Here is a 23,370-nt window from a genome sequence, read left to right as displayed (position 1 = left end):
CAAAAAAAAAAAAAAAAAATTAACTTTAAATTGACCTGATTACAAATTTTCAATGAGGTCAGTGCAGCTGATGAGTAAAAACTATATTTGATTCCAGATATCAGTTGTTCATGTAATTGGAGTCCTGAGGTCATGAGTTTTCACAGCTGAGAGTTGGAGGTACTCCAATGGCTTTTCAGATTCTGAGGCTGGGGAATTTGTCGTGTTCCCCCGCCGCCATTACATATTCAGCATTGTAGGAATTAGGTAAATGTCCATTGATAAAAATGACTCTTGTAAATTGGAAAACATTCCCATTATTGCTGTGGAATATGTTGTAAAGTCAGTTCTGAACAATGAGCTAATATTGAAATAATTCTAATCTATCAGCTTAGGCACTTGTGTCCTTTCTTGATGCATTTGCTTAGACTGATGATTTAAACCATGCTGAACTGTATTAAGGAGAAGGATAACACAAATCATGCCAAAAAGCTCAATTGAAAAGGAAGGAAGCCTTCATACACAAACAATTTTAGCAACTGAACTACTTACTGTGTATACATAAAGCATTTTTGATGCATGAAAAATTATTGCTTACGCTTCCTGTATTCTTAATTTATATTATTCAACTACATGGTAATCTTAATGCTGGTTTTGTTTAACATTTTACAGGAAGCTTCAAAAGATGGTGCACGATATCAAGAAAAATGAAAGTGGGATAATAAACAAGTTCAAAAAGTAAGTTTGAAATGTTACTCCTAGTTTTCTCTGTTTGCAAAAGTCAGATTAATGTGCTATGACATTATACTAGTGGTGATGGGACCATATTATCCTAGAAGGATGTATTTCAGTTTATGTAAAGAAATTCATTCCAGACTGTGACATGCAGTATGGTCATCATTATTAAAAGCTTCCCACAGTAGCTGTAGAACTGGCCTCCAAAGGAAGGTTGTATTGTAGCACTGAAAGACAGTATTTAGGTAAAATGCATTTTTGTTGTCTGTGTTCTGAGAATCATTGTAGCTTTTCCTTAGGTCACTTTGTTTAAGTTACCTGCTGCAGTTAAGCTTTAATTGGAGTTCTGCCTTGAACCAACTGATCAGACGTCATAGAATTCCCATAAAAATGTTATGTTCTGTATATCTGTCACCTAAAACAAAAACCACCTAAATTACCTAACGTTCTTATCTCGGTAAGAAGTGCTAAATGGCATAAATACTGATGCCATGTAAACAGAAGTATCATAAAATATATTTGTCTTATATGTAGAAATTCCAGTAATTCTGTGTCCTTGTCAGATGAATACATTCACTGTTTCCAGTCAAACATCTATTTAAGCTGTTTAGCACACTTAATACAAAACTCACTTGCACTGAACTTCCACTTTGATGCGATTTCCTCATTCAGATGTCTTTCTTCACATGAGCCGTTGAGTACTAAGGTCTTCTAAAAGTTAATTAGTACATAGTATCTACAGTGCTCCAGGATGACCACATTAAATTTTAGAAATGCAGTTCTCATACGTAAAAGACAAGTATAAATATTTCTTAAAACTGTTCTTAGAGTGATCATGATAGTTCAGTTTGAGGAGAAGAGGAAAAAATGATTTTAACAATTTTAGGTATATATGAGGCAGTTGGGAGTAGCCCACTTTGGCTGTGCAAGAGCTCTGGAAACTGTTGGTGTCTATGGGGCATCTGATCTCCTGAGCAGAGGAGGTGGGATGTGCTTCCAGGAGCAGCGCTCAGTCCCCCAACAGAAACGTTAGGTTGCAAGCCTCCTTAAGGCCTCTTTACCTCAGCTCTGCCTCTGTCCACAGGCATGCTCTGATTGTTACACCAGATATATCAGTAAGATTCTTGAGACATCTTTCCCTCTCATTACTTATCCTCTTTTGTTCATTTCAATCATTGTCATGCGGTGTGAATTCTTGATTGTCTTTAGTTGCCTGGACATGAATTCTACTGTTCATCAGTACTTCTCTGACTATACGTCCTTCCCCTCTTACTCCCTGGGAAGGACAAGGGAAAAATAACAAGAACTAAATGTAGTTGAAGCTGGGAAGGTCAGAGGTGCCATTGTTAAATGCCAGATACAAGGTAGCTAGCAAAATGCTACAGTTCTTTGATTCTCTCAAGATTAAAAAAAAAAAATCCATGAAAAGGACAGACTTAAAAACTCTTAATGTATGACCGCAGCACAAAGCTCAGATTCCACCTTTTCCAGCTGTGAGAATACAAATTGAGACTTAAAAAATAATAATAATAATAATAATCTTCTTGAATCCTCTACAGTGCATCTGAGTCCTATTAATCCCATCTGCAATTATGAAATTCAAAACTTACTAAAAAAAATCTCACATTTGCACATGACTTAAGAACTCAAACCTTTAACCCAGTACATAGTGAGACTTAGAATAAAGCCATGATTTGATAACACTGATAAGGGTATGTATAAAGAAACACCAAGCTTTGCAGAACAAGAGTTGGCTGTGTTTCTCTGTGCCCTTTGGGGGATTTTTTTAATTTTAGTAGATGATTTTTCTATTAAAAAAATAAATAAAAACTGTGGTTATCCAGTTTATCACTTCCTCTTTGTCAATATATGATTTTTTCATTACGTGTCAAAGACACAAATGTGACTGAAGCAGGAAAAATAGTATTAAAAACTGCTTTAAAAATGCAGATTTGGACTTTATCTATGAACTGGAAAAACATAAATTACTTTGGCTCAAATTCAAACCTTAGTAGTGGAGAAAACTTGGAAGAAGTCAAGCAGTGTACTTGGTTATTGCAAACCCAAAGCTGCCATGGGCAACATATACACTGTAAGTCTTTGCTTTTGAATTGGGAAGAACAAGTAGTCTTGAAAGTTGATTAATTTATTAATGACATTTGTTAAGACACCTCTGAAATCTCAGTTGACTCTTGATTATGGAGAGAGATAATAGAAGTTTCTGCATCAAAATTCTCACACTGCAATCTAGTTTGGCTCTAAGGTGCAGGGGAACAGGAGTCCACCTGTCTACTATGGATGGCTACCACTGATGCTGCTTAAAGTTTTGTGGGAAGCTGCCTAAACAGATCTGGTAACAAGAAAGAAAACTGCAGATAATTCCTTCATTGCTTAAAAGGTCCTGTTGTTTATTCCCCAGTCAAACTCAAAGAGTTCTGACAGCAGCAATACAAATATTGCTCACAGGCTGCCATTCACCTGCTTGCCCTATTTACAGTACTGGAGCCCCAGCTGCTGTGCAGATCATGATGTCGAAGAGGATTATTTTCTTCAAGCTGAAGAAGCAGCAATAGGTTTTAGCCAAAGCTGAATAAAAAATGTGGCAATACAATTTTTATAAGTTCTAGCTGTTCCCTATGAAGTGAGTAGGCTCTGTGCTAACAGCAGGAGAAGTGAAGGGCTCTTGTAAATGAGCAGACTGTAGTCACTTCTTATTAGCAGGGGGAGTGAGCAAATACACCAGTGAGTAATTACCTCTGAAGGAGAATTTAGTCCTTTAGGTAAAGTGCTATTGCTATGTATATTTGCTTGCTTTTCTGATTGTAGTTCGTAAGAAAGCATTGTTAGAGCAGAAAACCCAAACTTTTACTACAGACAACTTTAAAATTCTACATATAATACAGCGAAACACAAATGTCTGATTAACTTGAAGCGTGTAAGTAATACTTGCCATTCCCATAGGATTCCTTACATGAGTAAAACTAAGCACGTGCCTATATGCTTTGCTGGATCGATCTTGGCATGCTTCAAGGGGGAAATCTCAGAATACATTTTGATTTCAAAATAATTTATTTGCTAAAGATCAGTGTGCAGTACAATCTGCTTTTGTGTCAGTAGCATTCAGACCCAATTAAATGTCTTAAATACTACCCAGTTATTTGTTGAAGTTAATGCAGTAATATAGAAAGATGTTACATTGCTTTTAAAACATCCGTTAACATACCGTTAACATACTGTCAAAAATGCAATTGGATTTTAAGGAGATCTTTGCAACTGAAATTTTTCATATGTATTTCAAATTCTGTAGATAATTTATTTCCCTAAAATTCAATAGAAAATACTGGCCCTATTAAGTTCTATGGAAACTTGAATTAATTGTGTTCTGTTAGAACCCACACAGAGATAGTCTACCATCTGTAACTGAAGTGCAGATCTGGGTACCACCAGAATATTTCATTTGGAAATTGCATTCACTATAACTTATTATATTACTACTACAAGATATGTTAGGAAATCATTCCTCTTTTCCACTTAAAAATGTATTCTCAGGTGGATGGCATTTGGTTCTCTCAGTCCTTTGTTAAATTCAGAGGAACAGGACAGAGTGAGTCAGCTGCTGCTCTGCAAGCATTTGTGTAAAAATGCATCAGTATCTGAAATAGCAAGGTGTCAGCTCCTTGGCGTAGGGATTATCTCTTTTCAGCTTGCACTGTGGTTTGCTCAGTGGGCAAAATGTTGGCTTGCATGAAGCAAAACTCCAGTTGACTTCAAAAGAAATCTAGATTTCAGTTCTGGCACTTAATGATCCATTCCGGTTCGGTGAGAATAATCTAAATGGATTTGAATTTGAGAATAAATAATGAGTTTGAAATGATTCTAATATATAGATGTGGCTGTGAACTATCTCAGCAATGTGACAGAAACATGATTTCTTTTCTTCTATTGACATTCAGGTTCCAAAATGAACAAGTGGCCTTAATTTGCAAAACTGGGAAAGATACTTGGGATCGGTATGCTAATTCAGATCTGCACAATGGCATGTTAGGTTGCTGAGACACACAGCTCTGTTCTGTGCTTTGTATGCTTTCATTGTAACGTATGTACATTTTCCATCAGGGTCATTGCCAGGATTTGCAGGGCTTGGGACACAGTGCTGAAGTTTTCTGCTCAGCAGTTTGGAAATATATAATGTGGCGTAAGCCACATGCCTCACGCTGTGGCCCAGAGAGCCTCTTACTTGCCATTGCCTTAGTTCCATTATTTTCCAAGCATCCACTGTCTCTGAACAACTCAGGATAGACACATCACAAAGTACCTGACTAGATTTTGATCTGCCCTCTTGAAGACTCAAGATCTGCCCTGGCAGTGGCCCTGGATTTTTCATTCTAACATGCCTGTGCTAACCTGGACAAACACAGCTGCAGTGCTGTTGAGAATGCTTTCTTGTAGACTGTTTGTACACTAAGTGTATTTGTGCTGTGGGAAGCTAAAGACTAGACGGAGGAAGAGATCTTTCAATAGTTTGACAGTAATGAGCAAAGATGGATAAACACTTTGAAATAATGTGCTGGGATCCTATTTATATATAATATATAATTTATGTATATATACATACAAATTTTTTTTTAGCTTTAGTAGTGACTGTACCATTCACTTATTGGGTCATACACGAGCATTTTTTGTGACCATCTGAGCATCCAAGTCCCATGAATTCAACACAACAGCCAAAGCTCTTCTGATAAAAGATAGTAAGAGTTTTGTACGTGGATGCATTAGTGCTGGTGTGCCACCACCCCAAGTTAATGTGGTCATCTGGTCATTGACAGCTAGGGCACCATGCTTGAGACTTAAATATTGACTGTTAAATCTCTCAGTAAAGTAAAACTTATAGACATCGCTATTGCTCAGAGTTCACAAGAAAAGATTAAGTTCTTTATGGAGGTTGGTGAATTGTCTTTTTGTAAATTTGTCTGTTTTTGAATATGTGTAACATCAAAGAAATTCCTTGTTGGGGTCTGATTAAAGAATAATTAAAGCCACTGAGGAAGATGCAGTAATATGGTGAGATCTCATTAGGGAAGCTGTCCTTCTGTGTTCAGAAGTCTCTGTGAAGAGTCCTTTTAATGTAAATTGTATTGTTTTATATTGCTACTAAAAGCAGAGTTGTTTTGCTTCAGATGCATTAGTCTGACCTCTAACATCATACATGCATCATCTGTTTTGATTGTGAACAAGATTTTATTTTTTATTTTATTTTAGAGTAATGCTAGAACACTAATGAAAAAATTGATATACAGACTGACTATGTAATCTGGTTTCTTCTCTGGGCAGCTGCAATTGAGCAAACACAAATAGACATGTATACGTATGTATAGCCACAAAAATCCTGTCAGCATTTCTACAAACTATATTTTGGGTCCCTTGATACTGCAAATACCATTGTAATAGTATTTACCTAAACAGGAGCATAATACCATAATGAAATAGCAAGTGGAAACAGAATCTGGCCCTGAGAGATCTGGTATACATTTTAAAACGAGTCAGAAAATAAAGTTCCTGCACAATGGTATTTATAGAACATAGCTGAAGAGCAATCACCATTTTCTTATGCCTTAGTCTTAGCAAACTCTGTGAGCTTAAACAGATTTTGATCTCGAGATAGGTGTCGGATGCATGCACATCTGTGTTATCAGTTTCTGCCTGGAAATGGAGAGGATGGTGAGTGGTCAAGGAAGCTGTTCTTTTAAAACATGTTCTTAGGAAAAGAATCTGAGATTAGATTCTAATTTCTTATCTGTTTCTAGCTTCTCAAAGCGTTCTCCTGTAGCTGTTTGCTAAGCATCTCTGACAATAATCTGTATTTCTGCAGGTATCTTTTGTTACTGGCTTTCTTTGTGTGCCTGGCTAATATTTCCTTCTAGTGAGTATTGCTAATTAGATCTTAACTTCAATTATTATCATTTACAGGCTAAAAAAAAAACCTCCTCCAAGTCTACCACAAAGGGATTATGCTTCAGGTAAGTCTGGATTACTGGGAATTTAAACTGCATGTCTGTGTATACTTGGTACCTAACAGCATCTCAGTTATACATTTCCTTTCTTTCTCTCTAAGAAAAGAACGGTGTACTGTTACAATAGCCCTGAAAGTAGCTCACGCATAAAATGAGAGACAAGAAAATCATGAGAAGTTTTCCCAATATGAGTTAAAAGTAACAAGCTTTTTGAAAACTGGCGTTTATCAAGGTTCTACATGTAGGCTGCTCTATAGACAGAAGAGAATTCAGAACAAGTTTGTCTCTAACAGAAACAGTAATGTAAAAGTAAATGGGGGGAAAATTAACAGCGGAATTTCTTAGTACTATTAATGTGATAAATGAACCATTTAAGAAAATGTCACTCTTATTGTTTGTTTTTTTAAATTGAATATGTAGGTTTTGGGTTGCTTTTTTTTTCTATCTATGCTTAAGATAAACATTTATGTTCACTATTCCACTTCCTTAAGTAACTCTATGTTTGGTTTAGAACATGCAGACAATGAAGAGGAACAATGGTCAGATGATTTTGTAAGTACACCTCTTGGGGTAGTGTAGGAGGTTTCTGTAGCTACAAGTTCAACATAAGCAATAATAAATACTTAGTTTTGAGTCATCTGATTCTGGTTTTACTTACGCAAGATAACATTTCAGTAGTATTGTTACATCTGCATTATTTACACTCTTGGCTATCTTAGTTTTTTTTCATGTTCAACTTAGCTACATGTGAGAAATGCTGTCAGTGATAGCTATGAACTAATAAATGAATATTGTTAATGTGACTGACTTCTCAAACTGAATAATTTTGAAACTAGGAGCTTGTACTTTAAAGAGGAAGAAAAATATACTTCTTTCTAAAAATGAGATTTTTATGATAAAATTTTAGAGCATGTTAGAATGCAGCAAGTCATGGTCCTGTGCCACAAAGTAATTGCCATACCATACAAGTGTCACCCTGAAGTGAGCTGTCTTCTTCCTGGGAGGGGGAGCAGGCTGAGGTGCCTACTTGTTTGGAGAGAATAACTTGACCTTTCAAGGATGTGTTCTCATAACTTAGTTAATTGCACTCCTGCAAGGATATTTGTGTCATATCCTGCTATGAAGCGATAAGTGCATTACGAAGTGAGAAATAGGAAGTTCTGTCTTTCTAGGACAGTGATTATGAAAATCCAGATGGCCACTCTGATTCTGAGATGTATGTGGTCCCCAGTGAGGAGAATCCTGATGACAGCTATGAACCACCTCCAAGTGAACAGGAAAAAAAGAAGATTCCCTCCTCGTTCCCTATTTCTAGAGGTGAATACGCAGGTAGGTAACTTGGCTACACCAGCTTGATAATTGCTTATTTACTAGTACCAAAGAGAGAAGTAGCTTCAAGTGGACTAACCTATCTTTTCAGTAAAAGTTTGCTTTTAATTCTGTGTCAATCAGATCTTTGGCTTTCAGATGATATGATTTGTTATTACAGCATGAAAATGGTTAGTACTGCTGCTAGAAATGCTTAGAGTTGTAATAAAACGTCCTAGAGAATTTGATAAGCATCCAATAACCACAGAACTCAAGCAAAAGTATGAGAAATGTCACCAACTTAACTCCTTCCTCCTTTGCATTTTTAGTGTGAGAGTTCATTTTGAAGATTAAAAACATAATACTTAACAGCTGAGACCATACTTAATCCTTATTGCAGTCATTCCAAAATCAGTTAGAGATGGAAAAAAAAAAAAAGAAAGCAGCCCAAATATTCATTCTGTATTTTCCTTCTAGATTATTACTGAGGATAAATATCTTGAAAAAACAGGATGAAGCAAGGTTCTACTTAAATCAATCTATCATAAAAGCTTTCTTTCTTTCTTTCTACTTGGATTTTTTCGTAAGCGTGGTACTGACATGAATGAAAGTGACCTTTTGTTAGGCGAAGATTTAGGATGGTAGGAAAAGAAGCATCAGCAATGGCTGCTGTTCAGACTGTTATTGGATACAGAAAAATTACCAAAGTTCTGTAATTCCATATATGGACTTTCAGAAGCTCATAAACAGTACACCTTCATGTTCTTTGTGTAGGAGAGATGTCTAAAATGACATTGTAGAGGACCTGGCATAATTTGTTTCAGTCCTACCCTTTGCTCTCTTATTTCCTGTATGTCAGATAAGTTCTCTTGCACTTTTTTTCACCAGCTGACACAGGATACACTAACTAATAAACCGTAACACCTGGCCACAACTTTTTCCCCCAAGAGTTAAGCAGTTGTTTGTACAACAGTCAGTGTCTAGGAAGACTGCAACCTGCTCTGGAGCAGTGGGTCACTACCCGGAGGAATAAATGGAACCAGTTGGTACATGGATCTCACTGTCAGGACCTGCAGATGCTCAGGTCTGCCTTTTTCCCTAGTTGCAACCACAGTACAGATTTATTTGCATAGGTAGCAGAATACTGTCCAGACACTAATGAGCAATTTTGACTAAAATTATTTTTCTTCCATATTTAAAAGACAATCGCAACAGTCACCATCAGCAACCTCCCATCAACAAACCTCTTCCAAGCACACCCAGTTCAGCCTTGCCCAGACCAAAGAAACCATCCTTGCCATCTCCTGCTGCAAAACCGAAATTACCACCAAAGCCGAGGGAGTGCAGTGATGATGAGGTAACATTTATATGTGTATGTGTGCATAAACATATTCTGACAGTTAAAATGACTGACCCCAGTAGACTACATTGCAATGCCAAAGGCTGGTGTCCTTATTAGCCTGTATGGTACAAAATATTTGATACATCACAAGCAGTGATCTGTAAGTGCCATGCAGGTTACTAGTAGATAATCATACACAAGTTGCAGGCAATGAGGGGAGAGGACCACCTAAAACACTACCCTGGGACCAAAGGGAAGTGAGGGCTTTATCAACCAGTCCAGAACTGGGGTTGTTTGCTAAAGGGTTTTCAGTCTTGGGGAATCCTATCTGTAAATAATGATAAATGTCTGTAGCAGCAGTCACTGTGAAATAGCAGATACTGTGAGCAACAGTTCAGCGATGTAATGGAGGTTTAACTGCTAGATTTTCTTGTCCTGTGTTTCTTATAGGATAATTACATTGTGCCAGTCGACAATGATGATAACTATATTGAACCCACAGAAAGCAGTGCGCCGCTACCTGTAAAACGTGAGTTTTAGACATTTAAGCTAATTGTTTGTTACTTCATTAGGAACAACAGTGGGGGAAAAATGATCAAATTTATGGTTGTTTCTAGCATTCGGAGAGTGGAGGTGCAGCTGTTAAAGAACTTGCAAAGAGGCAGTTGGCTCCTTTGGCCTGTGACAACGCTGTGGAAGTTGTATATAATTCTTGCTCGCTCACTCAGTGAGTTCAAAGTCCATTGCTGGTACAATCAGGAAGCTTTTCATGGTGTGTGATCTCTCCTTAACCAAGGGAGACACAGCATTAAAATTCAGTCAGCTGAAGTGCCATGGGAAAGAAGAACAAGCCTTTTTAGATCTGCAGTAAAGACACTTTGATTAATTTTCTACTTCTGTATTTTAAGTATATTTAGCTGGAGAGTTAAATTATCACAGTCCAAAGGTGAAAGTAAACAGAAGAGTGTTTAATTCTGCTCTCTGACACGAATGGCAGTATCAAACCTATTTATCAAGGCATGAATACTGAGCGATGTTTCCCTTTTAAAATGAGAACTGTATGCTGCCTGTTAATTTGTTCAGGGCCATCATTTGTACCTGCTTAATGTCTGTTCTTATTGTAATAGTAACTTATTTCTAAATTACATATGTATATGTGTATCTTTACATATACACACATGTATCTTTATATACATAGATTAGACACACAAGTATGCGTACGTATAATGTAAATTATATTTTTCAGCTCCTGTGAACAGATTTATGAAGCCACCCACAAAATCAGCCCTCCCTACTCCTACAAAGCCCTCTCTTGCTTTTGACATGCAAGGTATGTGGAGTTTGTATTGGCGTTGAAACAAAATAACCAAAGACTGAGCAATATTAAGTTATAATTGATGTATTCTCAACAGAAACCAGGTAACACACATCAAAAATTAAAAAAAAAAATCCCTATTTCTCAGTCCTCTACCATTTGTTTTGCCTGGGTTGGATGGTAAATCTGCTTTAAGCACAAATAAAACTAGAACAAGTCATTTGGCCCAACCTAATTTATTCTCAGACTTCTGGTCTATAAAGGAACACAGATTGATCAATATGGCAAAAACAATTATAGGACTTGGAATGCTATTAATCTTATTTCACCAGAGGAAACGAGATTCAATATTTTACAATCACATCAAGATTCAGTATGAGAGAAATTCTGTGTAGGCTGATGTGTTGTGTGCGCTGTGATAACAATGTTCCTGTCTAAGTTCTGTGAAAAGATATTTACTTGGAAAAAGGGGAAAAAAGAAGCAAATATGAGAATCATATTTGCTTTTGTAAGTATGCGCATATTTGCTTAATCTTTCTTAGCTATGCTAAGGAAGTTGTTTTGTATCCTCAAACATGTCAGTAATTGCTTGGCATCTAACAGAATGCATTCAAGTCATAAGCTATAAAAGTTTCTTACAAATGACCAGAGGATTTGTGACATGCTTCTTAGACATTTTAAATGCTATTTTCTATCTTAGACTTTCTATAAATCAGTGTTAAGCAACAGCCAACTGCAGACAGATGTTTTTAATTTTTTTTTTAGAAATATCTCCCCCTGGTGGGAACGTGGATACATTTCAGAGCAGTAAAAGCAATGAGGACTGACATAAAATTGAATTTCCATTGAGTAAAGGGGCATAAGTAAGGACGATGGTGATTTTAGTATCTGTGAATTAAAATACTTCTGTTGCATGGAGCTCAAGGATGGACGTGCAACAGAAATGAATCTGTCTGGATTTTATGATTTATCTGATCTCTTCCCCCCTGAGTCAGAGAAAGGCTAAAACTACTACAGGTGTGATAACACACCTTTCCAAACTATCTCAAGTTTGCAAGAAATGGGATTTGTCCTGCTTTTTGAGAGGCTGGGGTGGGGGGAATTAGTAAGGGTGGAGAAAAGGCTCTTTTATACAGTGACTGTTTATCACACTTTCTGGGACTCTTCCTGAAGTTCTCTGTTATTTCAAGAGCAGCAGGGCTGTGGCTGCCTAAGGGTTTAGGAGACAGAACCAGGAGACAGGGACAACTTGTCCAAGTTACTTTTCCAGACACAAAATACAGTTGATAAAAATTCTGTTCAGTTTTTCTGGTAACATGTAGTGTACTTTTGCTAATCAAAGGACTTGATTTTTCTTCCCTGTCCTATAGAAGTGTACGAGGTTCCTGAAGAAGAGGTAAGGTTTTCCTGTAGTTTGATTCTTGTACCCTGTGGGCAACATATGTGGTTGTAGAGCATATATGCATATAAAATCAGTCTTTGAAAGGGAGAAAATAAGCAAATCTGTTTTCACTTAGCACTTTGACACTTCCTTCACAGAAAAGATGGCAAACCAATTCAAAATGTCTGCCAAACAGAATAATTGGGAATGGGTTGAAATTTCTAGTCCTATGTGATAGCAATTGGATCTGGGAAGCAGCAGCTTAAGAGAAGGCTCTCTATGGAAGCACAGTTGCAGGCGAAGGAGTAATGACAGTTCTGACACAGTAATTTTCTCCCTGCTTGCTGGTTCTTATATGACACAGGCCACACCAGCGTGTTCAGGGCTTCCCAGACTATTGATGGTGGCTTCCTACCATCCTCAAGCATATCACCAGCCAGAGTTATACCAGAAGCAACACTACAACACAAAAATAAGATATCTGTATGATCATATTTATATTATCATAGCAATGTTTTTTATGAAATCAAAATACAACCAAACAATTCTGTGTCTTTTCTCTTAAAGGAAGAACTTTCGCCACCACCTGTAACCAGGTAACCTCTCGCATGTCTGTATATTATTTAAAGCTTGTCAGAAAATATATTTTCTCATCTAGATGTGATATGCTTAATAATTCTTTTTAAAATATCAACACAGATTATCATTCATTTCTATGTTAATTTCAATTACCCTAACATAATGTAAGTAGTATTTCTTTATATACGTAAGGGTAATTTATAGAATTTTTAAGGGGCAGGGCAGGAGAAGGGTGGTCATCTTTTCTATTCACTATTGTTATGTGATTTTTCTTTCCTCAATTCACATTTTACTATTAGGTTCACTAAACCACTTCCTGCTACACGTGTTCAGAATGCAGAGCACTCGCACATGCACAGCATGACCAGAGAGTCACCTAAGCTGGACGCTTCCAGGTAAGTTGACAGCAGTTTATATTAATAACAAATAAGAGTGGAGACAAAATTTTCTTATCTCTACCTATTATGTAGTCTTTGGACAATAAGCAGTAACCAGGATTTGCAAATAGCTAGAATGTTGGGGAAACTGAGAACAAAAGTTCCTCTTCAACTTCTGTAATGAAGCCAGTTTGCCAAATAGGCACTATTTTCTTGAATATTCTCTTAGGAGTCAATGCAGGGGTAAAACATCTCTGCAAATCACTTTCAAGTCCTATTATCAGTTTCTGTGCCCTTGCAAACAAGACTTTTTGTAGTGGATGTGGTGCAAGATTGCTTGTATAAAGTTGGTAAATCTGTGATTTATATTCCAAGAGGAAAATTAGTAAGAAAAAAAAGTTAAGCATCCAGTCTCTTTCATTCCTCTGTACCCAGAAATATAGGAAGCTGCTTAGGAAACAAGACATTCTCATTCCTAGGCCATCACTCTACCAAGTAGGCCATATGCCCCAAGAAGAGCAGATGATATGCACAGCACTGTTACAGTGTTTGGGTCCCCTGTGCACAGCTGCAGGAGAACCAAATTCCAGGACTAGAAGCTCTTCTAGAAGGGTTCCTCTATAGGGCAGAGCATCACAACTACTGTGGTGGTGTATACTTGCAACTTAAGCCATTTTCTTCAAGGCTCCTCTCTAGATCTTGAAAAGCATATCTAAGTCAAACAATCAAACAAAACAAATAAAAATCCTATTTATCTTAACTTACTGTGTGTATTTTTCCAGGAATATTTTGCCTCTCCCCAGAAATCGTCTTCACACAAAAACAGTGAGTAATGTGCCCACTTAAAGAGTGTGCTAAACTTAAATTTTCTGTATTCTTTCAGTCTTATTATCTGAATTATATAACAGAAACAGGTAACTTTGTATGTTAGATTGATCTAGTATTGTAATTGTGGCTATTAATTTTTTGGATAGAAGAGGTACATTGGACATCTGTGTTGGTCTAAAAAAAAACCTAAAATGGCTTAAAGTCCAAAAAAAAACTTCCTGTACTTAAAAAAAAAAAAAAAATAAGCTAAACTCCAAGAACTTCACTTTCAGTAGCAATGGGTTATTTTGCCCAATCTGAAGTAACTTCATTGACTGGGTAGTCTGAGTAAATGCTATCACTTGAAAATGCCATCCCAACAGACCTGCATTTAGGAAGACTGGGAGGATCACACCTCTCCAACCAGAGAATGGATGTGTTTGTAACCAACATTAGTGAAAAGCCATTAACCTGGTGGATGAAAATGGAAAAATGAACAACTCATGCCTCTTTGAATTGTACTTTTCATAGTACGCCTTTAAGAAGTCTCCCCTAAAGGACATACCTGGGTGCCAACAGAAAGCATCTACAAAAGAAACTACAAAACGAGTTGGATTGCTTCAGTTCTAGGATGGTGAAAAGTCAGCCTGCTCACTACTGTCAGTTCAGTGCAAAATGTCTGCTGCAAAATTTTAGCTTTGAATTTCAGAAATGAAACATGAACCAAAAGATCTCACTGCAAAATTCAGGGCCAATTTTATCCATACTCTATGAAAGCCTAAGTTTATTATAGCATTCAAAATTAATTGGCTTGCTAATTTTTTCAAATACCCTAGTAGAAGTTATGAAAAATATCCTGGATGCTATATGCTATCTATACAAATATGTAATTAAAAATCACTACAGATTGCAACCACAGATAATTTATGCACTTCCCACTTTATTTAATTGCTTCTTGTCAAATTTAACATATTTTTCCATTACAGGACCATGAAGCAAACAATAATGATGAAAGTAAGTATTCTGTACTGTAAACATGGGATTTATTGTCAATATGTCACTGGTAACCTTAACATACCATGCAGTGAAGTGTGTCACTGTAAATGTTATCTGTATCAGCCAGCAACAAGGAAGAAATACTCCTGAACTGTTTTCTAGTACAATCAGAGTGAAAACATGTCAAGAAAATTAAACCATTGGCTTTTTTTTTTTACTTCTGATATGTTAACACAGAAATGCAGTGAGGAAAACCCACTACTCAGACGGAGTTAATATTGCATACTAAATATTTAATATCTGTTTCTAGATCATAGCTTCAATAATACACAAGAATCTAAGTTTCATACTGGAGCAGCTCCATCTCCATTACCAAGGGCTCTGTGAGTAAAAATAATAAGAAAACTACTTCTGGGAGGGTGGGGCTAATTAATATTGGCTGTATTGGGAGCCAACTCCTAACCTGGTCTGTGGCAATCATAATTCAGGAATAACTTTTTATTGCAGTTCATGAAGAATACCCTGACTTTAGCGGAAGGCAAGCTATTCTTTCATTATTTCTGGAGGAATGCTGTTTGTATCCCAGTGCCATTGCCTTTCACTGCCTGCTGCTGATGGAAATGCTGGCTGGCTTGCTTCATTTACCAAAGTACAGAAGCAATAGCATGCACGTGTTTAGTTGCTAAATGAATTCCATATATCAGCTAAATAACAATGTTCTTTTTCTCCTTCCAATTTACAGAAAGAAAACTTCTAATGCAGTAAATCCAGCAGTAAGTTGATTTATAATTGCATAAGTAAATGATAACCTTACACGTGATCAAACTTGATTTGATCATGAATTATGATACAATGTAAAGGCACAGAAAAAGTAGAAGGGACACTAGGAAAATAAACAAACATGTGGGTGCAGTCACATGAAATAAGTAGTAGTGAGAAAGCTAAAGCAGAAAAATGTTTAGATTAAATTAACGTTTGGATTTTATACCCTACAATCATAGAATCATTGAGGTTGGAAAAATCAATAAGATCATCCAGCCCAACCACCAGTCCATGCCATGACTGTGACCATGTCACTCAGAGCAACATCTATCCTTTTCTTGAACACCTCCAGAGACAGTGACTCCAAACTTCCCTGGGCAGCCTGTACCAATGCATTACTAATCTCTTTCCGAGAAAAAACATTTCCTAGTGTCCACCTTGAATCTCCACTAGCACAACCTCAGTTCATTACCTCACATCCTATTACTATTATCTGGGAGAAGAGGCCAACCCCCACTTTGCTACAGCATCCTTTCAGGAAGCTGTAGAAAGTGATAAGTCTCCCCTGAATGTAACAATACACACATACTGCAAGGACTGAATTAAAATGAGGAATAAGAAGGAATGTGGGCCATTAAGAAACATCTCTGAAATATATAGGGCCTATGTACAAAGCACATGGATTTACTTTAAGAATGATAGCTCAAGAAAGACAAAAGATTTTACCAGAATTAGCCATTTTTTTTCAATAAGTATTTCATCTTTATAAAAACATCCCAAAACTACTGTGGGAAAAAATGAGAGAAATTGTTGAAATTTTCAATTAAATTAAATTGGAAAAATGTTTTGAAATTGACAGTTTATTATCATTGATTTAAAATAGGAAGGAGGAAAAAAAAAAAGAATGCTGAGAGGTGTTTTACTGATGGCTAAATTGGCAGTCTGAGCTTCAGTAAAGAAAAAGGGGTTCAGACATCTGTATGTACAGATTAACAAAGATGAAAATATTCAAATTTTGATTCAAAAGTATTTGGGATGAACTCTTCATTTCTGGACTTGAGATTAGAAGGAACTATAAATTACTCATGGGGATAATAATTAAAAAAGAAGCCTTAAAGCACTCATCTCTGAATTTTTATTCTGTCCATCTATTCATCCTCGCAAACTGGGATTCTTTCCAAATCTACTTCACAAAATTCCAAGCTGCATTGCCATACAGCCTGAGGCTCTTCTCAGAATGGCCATGCCCCTCTATCCTGATCCCCACAGGACACCATCAGTTCTAAATGTAAACTAGTTAACAACAACTATAAAAAGATATTTGCTGTAAAAGTGATGTAGTGACATTCCACTTAATATTGGAATTCCTTGTGTTTTGTTGCAGAAACCATGCTTGCCTTACAGAGACACCTTCACTGTAAATGAAGGTAAATTTTCTCTACTACTTAGGGAAGTTGACATTATCAAAATTATTTATTTTGCTTATTTGAAACAAACAACATCACATCCAATTTATCCTCATTATATTTTAGGACGTTAGTTTTAGCAGTTTAGAACTGGATCTGGCCAGCCTTAGTTGCACTGAGTATCATTGTTCTCTAAAAGAAGCCACAATAAAACTTCTGAGGTTACTGGCAGTGTAAGGCATGACATAATGCAGAAGCAATGTGCCATATAGTCCTCAAAGTGGAGATGTGGGAAGGGAGGGGAAGCATGAGCACATCATTCTGAGCTCAGCAAGGAGCACCTCATGCAGAGATGGCTCCTGGCAAAAGCCAGTCCCTCACACAGGCAGAAAATATCTGTGCCAGGCGGCAGCACCTCAAGGCAAAAGCTCAGCTGGGCCCACTGCCTGACACAGGGTAACTGCAGCTCCACTGCTGCACCTCATCTACTGAGGCTGTCTTACTTTGGACAACATGTTTCTAAAGAAATGCTGACTCTGATTTGTCTTTCCCAAACTACAGAGAAACCTACAGCAGCAGAACGACGACGAGGTTCTGGCCTTGAGTTCCCACTTCCACCTCTTCCAAGTGGTACCTCAAAGTAAAAGCCTTTTCCATCATCTTTTGAATATTTCAGTGCACCAACTCCTTTTGTTCAGTCTGAACACAGATGGGGAAAGTTCAAAGGAGAGCCTTCTTTTTCTTTGTAACCTTCTGTTTTTTAAAACTCACATTTCTTGAAAACTCCCAGCAGCAAAAAATCAAATGTGGCAAATACATCAAAACACTGTAACTGCCACCAAAAATCAGGGAAAACTATAACCTCTGATTAAGCAATGGAGGTTTAAAGCAGATGTTTAAATTACTGATTGTCAATACTAGTGGGAGTTGAGTTCTAAAATACCTGTATTTGGGTCTTATCTCTCAATGGACAAAGGTGAGCTGGAACACATTTTACCATTGCTAGCTTCATATATGCAATTTTAACACTTTCAGAAAAAGGTTTCCCTCAGACTCTTTTGTAATTTCTCTGTTTATTTCAGATCTTCGCTCCAAAAGCCCTTAGTTCTGCCAAGTAAGTATTGTTTGGATTGTGAATTAATATGTGATTGATTTATAACTTCCAATTAATCTTTAAATTATTTCAAGATGCTACGTATATTCATTGGTTCAGAATTAACATTCCTCTCTGTAATGCATACAAAGAGATCAGGTATAGTTCAGCTAGTAAAATTAAGGGACTCTTTCAGAGTTGTTTTGCAAATTACTGGAGATTGGGTGCCTTGCTCCCATTTGTTAGTACTGAAAATTTCTACTAAAGGCAGATGGGTCAGTTCCCATCATAAGATTCTATCCATCTTTCTTCCCATAATGGTTCATGTTCGTGCAATAGTCTGATGCCCTCAAGGTTTGTCTGTTTCTGTCACATGACTGATATGCTTGAACATGTAGCATAAATTCTTACTAAAGAATAACTCTATTTTTTTTTTAAGTCATTTGATACTAAATGATGCTCTAATTAGCAACGTGTCTTTAACATGCTCTTGTTTGGTGCTTATTTGGTTCCTAACAACTTTATCACAGACAACTGGGCCCAACAGCCAATATCCCTTCAGTATTCCCTGCCATCTCTTCCTCCTCATACCAGCCTTGTGCCAACTTTTATTCACTTCATCAAAAGAACTGATTTCCCCATATGGCACATCATCAGATGTTCTTCTTAAGTCCAGAGTGAATAGAGTAAGATATTTCCTTTTTGTAGAAATCCATTATTTTATGAAAGAGCTTTAACACTTATCTACTTGAGTAAATTTCAGATTTTCTCCTGCTAATTGGACCCTTACCTCCACATCTTAAAATACTCTTTGTTTCAGGCTCTGTGCTCTCTTCAGTTAAGACAAAAAGGCTTATAGTTGCTCAGGCCATTTTCTCCACTTTAAGTATAGCAATTATGTTTGGTATTTGAACCTTAAAGTACCACTTTGACTTGAAATTGATTTAAAGTTATTGTTACTAGCCCTATAATTTCATGTGCCAGTTCTTCAGAGTTCAGGGATAAAGAGTGCCATTCCCACCAGTTCAATTGTACTAATCTGTATGAGTTTTGTTTCCAATTTGGTTGTGGAATCCTCCATTTCTATACCAGAACTCCTACTGATTTAGGACATACAGTATCTTTAAAATCAGTAAAATTCTTACTGCAGGCAGCCTAATTTTTTGCTTTCTTCTTTCTTTTTTTTTTTTAAACAACTAAGGAATTTGTAATTTTTTCTTGTAAAGTCTAATCAGCCTGACTCCTGACCACTCTTAATATATTCATACAATGAATTTTTCAGTTGCTGCTTTTGTAGTTGGTCAGTCAAAATTTGAACCCAAAAAAAAAAAAAATTCTTATTCTTGAGGAGCCCTTTTCAAGTGATTATTCATTCACTGGGAGCTGCTACTGTTCCTCTCCACTTAAAGTGCAACTTCCAGATGGTTGCACTTTTACTATAAAGAAATTCTAAAGCTATTTCACATGCATCTTCCAGCTTTCCAAACCAACATTTTTTTTGAGTCACAGCATGATCATTACAATGAGATCTTCCATAACTCCACTTTCTGAAACCAAAATCTGAATAAGAATTCTATAAGTGAAGATTAGATTAAGCAGTCTGCAAAATATTATGGCCAGGAACAGGAAAGTGCTCACCACCTTAGTCACATCTTTTTCCCCAGGTGAAATGAATGGGATACAAACCTCTCGTTATGGCAGAATATTTTCTACAATTATCTTCTCTAGCATAATAATCTGTATTTGTACATAACTAACTGTGATCCGAAGCACGAAGTTGGACTCTGATCCTTATGAGTCCCTTCTGACTCAGGATATTCTATGAGAACCATTGCTGTCTTTGGCAAAGATTCTATTTAATCACAACAATTATCTATACTTACTTTCCATTTCTCTATCGTGTCATTAATATGCAACAGTACTCAACCATTTCTGAATTTCTTTAATTCTTCAACGCCTGTATTTCAGCCACAACAACTATTTTTTACTCTGCTTTTCCACTGCAATTTTAATTAATCTTCATAATCTTTCCTATCAGTTCTGCTTCTCTGTTTTGCTGTTTAGGTTTCTTGCACGCATGTACAAACATGCAACTTGGATTAAATCAGTGAAAAAATATCTGAGCTACATTAGTTTTGCTGACTCCCTCACCATGTGACTGCCTCTTACCCTGGGCTGAGTGCTTTTTCTTTGTCCTTTGCTATAGAATCGGGTAAAAATTATATTTGTTTACTTCTTTTTTTTTTTTTTAGGCATTTTTCTTACATGTTAAATCTAACTCTGGTTACAAACCAACTCATTTCCAAACTATGTATCTCTCTGGAAGGAAGGGCTCCTTGTAAGCAGGCAGGTGTCCCAAGCACCAGCACAGAGCCCATGTGTTTACAGTATGTGGTTTTCCTGAATAATACCAAAGGTCAAACTTTTCCAGATCTCTGATAGGCCTTGAGACATACCAATTTCTTACAGGAAAACAAAACATACTTTGAAAAATTACCTATGTTGTTCTCTCTTTTGCAGAGGTGCCTGAAGCCCCAAGCCGTGCTCTGGGTACTTCCCCTCACAGCAGCATTTCATCCATTTCAATTACTGCGGACCAGGTATAACATCAGCTAAGTTCATGGTACAGAAATCTTATCCTTTGCTTTAGAGTAGCATTTCCACCCCTCTCTAAAAATTATGCTCCTTTGCTGGTGATATCCATGTTATTGTTTGCAATGAAGATTTTTCTATGGCACAAATCATCTAAATGTTTGCTTAAAGTCAAAATGCTTAGAATGCATAGCATAGAAGAGCTTCAGCAAACCATGAAAAAATGCATAAATGGCATTATACCAAACCTTGGCTTTGTACCACTCATTTTAAACAAATCCTGAAAAGCTAATAAGCTTTTCAGGTCTTCCAGACTTCCCAGTCCATAATAATCTGACACCATTTGAAACAAGAAAATCTTTGACTACATACTTGGATCTAGATAGCTGTGATGAGCTTCTATTTTCCTATTTTCTAAAGTATAGTTGTACATACTGAGTTCTGAAATAATTATGCAACCAAGACATCTGCAGCTATTAGCTGCTTTTTGTTGCAACATTAAGCTTTGAGTGATTTAAGCAAATGCAAAGTTATTTTCATGTCGGTGCTATTCCCTTCATTCACATTTTGGAGGAATGGAAACTACAAAATGCATGAAGCCATTCTCATTAGTCCAGTAGTCACAAGCAAGGGAAAAATAGTTTTGCTGATTGCAAAACAAAGGCTCTATTGTGCAGAGCCAATAACATTAAGTGTTCTAAAGTCTGACATGACAATGATAATACAACAGTGAGGAACACAAAGAACTTGAACTTCTGGAACAATTTTAACAATGTCATACTGGAAATTTATTACAAAAATCACTTTCAAAAAAACAATCCAACAGACACTAAAACAGCTTGTAGCAATTATGCTTTCATATAACAGCCTTGGGCAAAACCACAGTTTAATAAAACATTCATTTTATTTTTTTTAAATTAACTGTTGAAGTTAGTGGTGTTTTTCCACCAATTATGTATAATGGAGCTGTAGCATATCTTACAATATGGGTGCTTATGGACTTGACTTTTGCCCTAAAGGTTCATTATTTATTTGGTTCCCATCCAAACTTTGGTGGCAGATCTCTGTGGACAGATTATAGCCCATAGAGAGGGCTAGGAAGGAAGGTTTTGGAGCAGCTGACTTGCTTGTTCTGCTGAACAAAGATTGGTTTGCTGCAACCATTCCTTAAGTGGCTGAGTACTTTACATACTTGCAATTCTTTTCTTTGTCTTTTTACAATTAATAGTGTGACTGGAAAAATACATGGAAGAATCTTGGAGATAGAGTTGCATGTTATGGCTCAAGCCAACCTACAAATTTAGTGCAGTGCCCACAACCAGGAGTCTCTGCTGTCTCTGCTTTCTCCTCTATCTCCCCTCCCAGCCATGTGCTTCTGAACATGCATCAAGCTGAGCCAAATTAAACTCACAGAAAAACGACATGTCAAACACACATACACAAAAAAGAAAAAACAACCAACAAAGGCAAAACACAAAAAGGTGTGGATTTTTTTTCCCCTATGATATTACCAAAGCAAACTATCTCATTGGGAGATCAGAGAAGCAAGAAAATGAGGACAAGGGAGAGGCCAAGACATTCCATTATCAGCAGCAAGGAAATAGCCATAACATGCAAATTTATCTCTTTTTTTTTTTCTACTGATGCGACAGATTGCTTTCACAAAGCTTCCATGAAAATGAATTTTAACTTTGTTACTGTAAAGTTGGAGCAAAAGGGTTCAAATGACTCTGAAGGTTAATACTCAGAAGTATTGATTATGAAATACTCTCAGCATTATATCTATAGCCTTCCACACTCTTGAGTTAGTTTTGGCATCAAACTTCTCAGCAAGAGCTCACTTTTTCTGATTGCTGGTTTGATAACCTGTTACTTCATCTTTTAGCCATTGGAACCTGATAATGTGTAGGTCCTGTGCTGCTTCTAATTCCTCATTCCCGTCTTTCCACACCTCTCCAAAATCTCCATACTTTTTCTTAGACAGCGCTTCTGTTCACAAACTTACATTCAATCCTGCATCTTTGTATTACCACAGCTTCTCTTATTCAAATCATAATCTTGTTTTGCACTCCCAACTGCCCACTCCTCCTCACATCTCTTCATCTGTACGCTTCCTTTGCAATTAAAGCTTTTATCTTCTAAACCAGAATCCACCTATCTTTAGGGTACCAATAATCCTACCTTGTATCTTAACATCTGCACCCATGTCTGCATCCATGAAGTCCTTTGGCCTGTGTCTTTCCCTAGAAGAAAAGGTTCTGGTTAGGTTCTCTTACTGTACAGAGCACTGCCAAGCATTGAACAGACTGGAGAGGAGAGTGGTGTTGGTGAGGTGCTCACAGGGAACACTACACATAAATAGGACTTCCGATAACTTACATAAAATACAAGCCACTCTTGTATTCTGTCACAGATGTAATCCTTCCCTACAGGAAACATGGCATTTTATGCCTTTTAGTCAAGAGCTCTGCTTTAAATGCAAAGATATATTCAGTCTCAGTCCAACAGGGAACCTGAACTGAGCCCACATCTCATGTCTCAGGTGCTGTATAAATAGAGGAGAGATATTAATTTTATTTTTTTGTAGTACAGCATACATTTTTGTGCTCATTTAATAACATCAAAAAGCCAGAAATGCACTTGTCCTACCTTCATGTTAGCCAGATGCAGGCAATGCTGACCATGTT

At 36.9% G+C, this 23,370-nt stretch overlaps 1 protein-coding gene across 3 annotated transcripts in view; it reads left to right on the top strand.

Annotated features, from left to right (window-relative positions):
• The window catches only part of LOC104911980 (B-cell linker protein), a 91,400-nt gene that overhangs the window by 65,950 nt on the left and 2,080 nt on the right, over positions 1-23,370 (top strand). For 2 of the 3 annotated variants that reach the window (XM_010714573.3, XM_010714575.3), the window contains 19 exons: positions 652-717; positions 4,668-4,724; positions 6,682-6,731; positions 7,237-7,277; positions 7,898-8,054; positions 9,236-9,390; positions 9,826-9,904; positions 10,622-10,705; positions 12,061-12,086; positions 12,639-12,667; positions 12,950-13,045; positions 13,810-13,852; positions 14,821-14,848; positions 15,141-15,213; positions 15,573-15,603; positions 16,977-17,019; positions 17,560-17,638; positions 18,081-18,112; positions 20,612-20,691. In XM_010714573.3, coding sequence (XP_010712875.1) covers positions 652-717; positions 4,668-4,724; positions 6,682-6,731; positions 7,237-7,277; positions 7,898-8,054; positions 9,236-9,390; positions 9,826-9,904; positions 10,622-10,705; positions 12,061-12,086; positions 12,639-12,667; positions 12,950-13,045; positions 13,810-13,852; positions 14,821-14,848; positions 15,141-15,213; positions 15,573-15,603; positions 16,977-17,019; positions 17,560-17,638; positions 18,081-18,112; positions 20,612-20,691 — 1,249 coding nt within the window. The remainder of the gene's footprint in view (positions 1-651; positions 718-4,667; positions 4,725-6,681; positions 6,732-7,236; positions 7,278-7,897; positions 8,055-9,235; positions 9,391-9,825; positions 9,905-10,621; positions 10,706-12,060; positions 12,087-12,638; positions 12,668-12,949; positions 13,046-13,809; positions 13,853-14,820; positions 14,849-15,140; positions 15,214-15,572; positions 15,604-16,976; positions 17,020-17,559; positions 17,639-18,080; positions 18,113-20,611; positions 20,692-23,370) is intronic. The other variant, XM_010714574.3, reaches the window with a different exon arrangement.

This window comes from Meleagris gallopavo, chromosome 8 (assembly GCF_000146605.3).
Source record: "Meleagris gallopavo isolate NT-WF06-2002-E0010 breed Aviagen turkey brand Nicholas breeding stock chromosome 8, Turkey_5.1, whole genome shotgun sequence".
Taxonomy (NCBI): Eukaryota; Metazoa; Chordata; class Aves; order Galliformes; family Phasianidae; genus Meleagris; species Meleagris gallopavo.
This window is presented reverse-complemented; position numbering and strand designations above follow the sequence as displayed.